General features: G+C 39.9%; 1 protein-coding gene across 1 annotated transcript in view; it reads left to right on the plus strand.

Moving 5' to 3' along the window:
* Rhox2d (reproductive homeobox 2D) overlaps positions 1-3,184 on the plus strand; it is a 4,306-nt gene extending 1,122 nt beyond the window's left edge. Inside the window, exons 3-4 of the mRNA NM_001081669.2 lie at positions 1,116-1,161; positions 2,954-3,184. Coding sequence (NP_001075138.2) covers positions 1,116-1,161; positions 2,954-3,004 — 97 coding nt within the window. The 3' untranslated portion in view covers positions 3,005-3,184. The remainder of the gene's footprint in view (positions 1-1,115; positions 1,162-2,953) is intronic.
* Positions 3,185-4,785: the final 1,601 nt, after the last annotated feature.

A 4,785-nucleotide genomic window follows, 5' to 3' on the forward strand; every position in this document is an offset into this window, starting at 1 on the left:
TATTAAAATAAACAAATAAAGCCAACAAAGCAAAAAGAAAACCTAACAAACAACCAGCAGCAGCAGCAGGCTGAATGAGAACGAGGCAGTACATGTCTGTAAGCCCCGTTCTTGGCCGGTAGATCCCAAGTTCAAAGTTATCTCAATTATGTAATGAGCCCCATGCCAGGCCCTTCTCCATTAGGCCATTTGTGTTGTGATTGACAGTATACCCCACCATATGTTTTCTGTTTGGTTGGTTGGTTGGTTGTTCCTGGCAGGGGTGGAGGAGGTGTGTTCAGAGACCCTCTTCTGATGTTTGATCCAAGATCTCACTGTGTAACTCGGCTTCCCTGGAACTTGCAGGAAGCTTGGGCCTCATATTTCAATCATGTTTGGAATCCAGGACTGTGTGGTCAGTGTGGTGAGGTTTTATAATACTCATTTCCTGTGTACTGTGGCTTCTAATATTTCCTTACCCATAGTGGAAGATGGCTCAGCAGGGTAAAGGCATTTACTATGAGACCCTGTGTGCCAATCAGAGGACACACATAGAAGATCACTCCCTAATGCTGTCCTCTTACATCTGCACATGCAATAGGGACATGCACATGCTAAATAATAAATTTAAAAAAGAAATGTGATATTTGATTTTTCTGGTAATCAGGGATTGGAGTCCCTCATTCTTAACTGAATATTAAAAATTTTTGGATGCTTTCCATTAATCTTCTTTGTTGGAGTTTCCTTTTATCCTGACAGAACACTTTGTTTTTCCTGTTGGCATTTGTTTTGTAGTTTTTGTCTTGTTTTCAGTTTTTTTGTTTGAGACAGCATCTCCTGTACCACTGTAGCCATTGTTAGGAACATTTCTTTTGAAGGTTTTACTGTCTTCATTAGTGCTTTAAAACTTGCTTATTACAGACATGCTTGGGTTTGCATATATCTATTAATACCAACTTGGTAATCAAATACTACCTGTATCATTTACTCTAAGCACCTCAGAATTTTCAGGGTGAATATCAGAGAAAATATGAATTGAGACAAACCATTCAAAACAATATTAAACTATCCCTCTCTAATTTTATTCCACATATCCATAATTCTGAATGTTGAATATCTTTTTTTTTTGCCTATAGAAAACGTCTGGCAAAATCCATGGGTGTGAGTGAAGCCACAGTGCAGGTCAGTCCGCACACAAAAGCTGTTTGGTAGTACAGCCATTCCGGAACCTACTGCATCTGTAGGTCCTTCTGTTTCTCTCAGTAGAATTGTGTTGCCTTTGATAACATGTCCAAGCCACGGTTGAAAATGACTTTTTCAAGATTTATCTCTAGTTTTTTAATGTATGTTTGGGCACGTGTGTATATGCCGCACATTCAATCCATATGTGTGTGGCTGATCAAGGAAGCAAGCAGAGGGCATATATTTCACGTATATGCCGGAAGGACAAGTATTTATAAGCAGTACCAATGGTCCTAGGAGCTAAACTCAATTCCTCTACAAGACCAACAAGCATGAAGCACTAGAACATCACTCTAAACCAACCAATATGGCTTTTGAGATTCGTGGGTATTGTGGGTAGAAAATGGAATAAGAAAGCCCTACTCCTCAGGATTGGCTCATTTCCTGGACACACAAACTTCCTAAGGAACAAAGAAGTATACAAAGCTTATTTTCACTAAGAACATATATATATCACATACATGTATCCTGTGGGTAAATCATTATATGCATTTTAACTTAGAAAGTGTTACACCTTATGTGTAAAATAGTTGTATTGTGTATAGATGTGTAGGACTTATGTGCATATATGCACTTTAAAAACCATGTATATGTGTGTGTGTGTATGTATATATAAAGAAATATTAAAATGTTTTCAGGCTAGTATACTTTGGTGTATATGTGTGTATGTGTGATTTGTTTCTGGGAGACAGTTTCTCTGTGTAGCCCTCCCTGTCCTGAACTCACTCTGTAGACCAGGCTGACCTCAAACTCACAGAGATCTTCATGCCTGTGCCTCACTAGTGCTTAAATTGAATATTTGTGCCACAATGACCTGGCCAAGCCTAGTGTTCTGGGAAGTAACACTATGGTTGTGACATATGAATTATGCAAATTGGTATATCTAGATCATCCCTGATACTATTCATAAAAATATTCATAAAGTATATCCTTACAGTCTGAATAGGTGGGAGGTAATAATTACAGGTCAAATCCACATAACTAATTAAAATTTAGCTGTGCAGAGACTTATGGAAATGGAGAAGATATCAAGTCAAAATACCCAACTTGCTGGTTTTGTTCTTTGATCTCTTTGTATGAGTTTTGACAATATTTATCCTGTTCCCCATAAGACTTTTTGTCCCCTAATTTTTAATAATCCATCAAGACCAATTTGTGCTGCTCAAATATGTATATGTATGTATGGGTATACATATATGTATATATGTATATCCTGATATACCAAGAAAATCACTGTTTCCTTGTGTTCATACACAGCCTCTTTCCATCCTTTTTCCCAAATGATCTCTGAGCCTTGGGAGGAGGACACGTGGTGTGTATGTTCTACTTGGGGATGAGACTTCTTCAATCTCTTGTTTTCTACGCTTTGATTAGTAGAAGATCTCTATGTCGATCACTTCACAAAGTAGAAGTTTCTCTGATGAGAGCTGAGAACTGCAATAATTAGAATGATACAACATTAGTTGTCAGTTTAATGCTATGCTGACATGGCAGAGTAATAGGAAGGGGGTCTATCCCTAGGATTTGTCTAGGTTAAGTTTCTTAGACCTAATAATGTTGCCATGTCCAGGTTTCAAAGTGTGGAGCAGAACCTGAATTCAATTGGAAACTACTTGATTACTACAAATAGGAAATGAATACTGTAGATTCCTTCTGGTTTTTATTAAGTACTTCAACTATAATACTAGTGGTTTACTCTTGTCTACCAATTCTTTTTTCACAATGACTGTAGGAATGGTTTTTGAAGAGGAGAGAGAAATACAGGAGTTATAAGAGGCTGTAAAGGCTCAGAGGTCCTCTTCCTGCATTCCGGAGCATCTCTCTGTGAAGGCTGTGGAGAAGCCCCAGGCAGCCACCCATGCTCAAGTCACTGTAGACAGATGATGTTGTGCCGCCAAAGTCCTGTTACAACACAGTTATCTTCTTAATACTTGTATTTGCAATAAAGAGCTGAATTCTCAATATATTTGTTTTGTGCTTCTTCTGAGATTGTTAAGATACATGTCTCATATCAGGGAAATGCCATTTAAACACGAGAAGATCTGTTTCAAGGAGGTAACATCTGTGCATCCCAGTCAGTAAGCCCTGTGGATTACAGCGACTTTCCAACATCCATAGTAGCTGTACCCTGACACAAGTGCTCTTTTTTTGGCAACCCCTCTTACTGTTCTCACCATGACTCTTATTCCAGGCAAATTTACAAGAGTGATGATGCAGGACCCAAGGAGAAACAGCAGTCTCTTCCAAACACAGGTGATGCATGCCACCCTGGCCCCTTCTCAAGATTTCACTCCAGCCCTGAACTCTGACAGAACCTTCATTTGAGACAACCAACAGGGTTCACAGGACACAAGCAATGATGTAGGAAGTACATTCCTCCCAATTATTTTCCTTGCCTTTATTTTTTTTCTGTGAACGTTTGGGGCCATATGTGGCATGAGACAACAGTTAATTCTGTCATAGGTCTTAGGTTTAGCTTCCACCATCATGCTGTTATTACACACTTAGTCCCTCTCCCTTGTATTTCCAACAAAGAGCTGAGTTCTCAATATATCTGTGTCAAGTGTCTTCTGAGACCTTTAAGGAATATGTCTAAATTACCAAGGCAATGTCATTTAATCAGACAAGGCAGATGTGACTTTTCTTGGTTCTGATAGTTCAGAGGATCTCCACTTTCCTTGCAAATATTTCATTCTCTTCCATTCATTTAAAAAATACGATTAAATGTTTTAAATGAAAATGAAGAAAAGCTATCATGCAGTGCTACAGACAGTGGAGTCCTTCCATAGGGAAGTGAGGGTAGACACAACAAGTGCTGAGCACCATGGCCAGGAGCTGTAATCACAGCACTTCAGAAGTGGACTTTTGAATGAAGTGGCCCTCGTTGGCCACACAGCAAGTTCAAGAACAGCCTGCATGCACTAAATGAGGCCTCCATCTCACTTTTAAATGTGGGGCTGGGAAATGGTTCAGTAGGGAAAGTGACTGCCAGCCAGCAGGAAGACATGATTGTGACCCCCAACATAGATGTAAAACAGTAGCCAACATTTCACTGGGTTCTGAGACCGAGAAAGGTGGCTTCAAAGAGGGTGCTGGTCATCCTGCCGAGTTATAACTATGGGCTGACATTTAGAGCCATAATGGGATCCAGAAGAGGCTAACCTAGGGCTGGCTAGAGAGATATCTCTGCAGTAAGAGTACATGCTGCTCTTGCAGAGGGCCTAAGCTTGAATCCCAGCACACAAAACAGACAGTCAAAATGCAATGTAACTAAGCTCCATGTGATCTGACACTCTTCTGGTTTTTACAGCCATCCACATATATGTGCACAAACCACCATCAGGCACACATATATGCACATCATTGATAAATGAAAATCAAGAGTCTGGAGAGTATGTACTTGTCTTCCAGAGGACTCAGATAGACTCCTGTCAACCTCCTGCACCAGGAGGCTCACAACCACCTCTCACTTCACCTCCAAAAACACAACAGTCTGCCTCTGTAGGCATCTGTACACACACACACACACACACACACACACTTGCAGTTAATATAACAAAAATA

This window comes from Mus musculus, chromosome X (genome assembly GCF_000001635.26).
Source record: "Mus musculus strain C57BL/6J chromosome X, GRCm38.p6 C57BL/6J".
Taxonomy (NCBI): domain Eukaryota; kingdom Metazoa; phylum Chordata; class Mammalia; order Rodentia; family Muridae; genus Mus; species Mus musculus.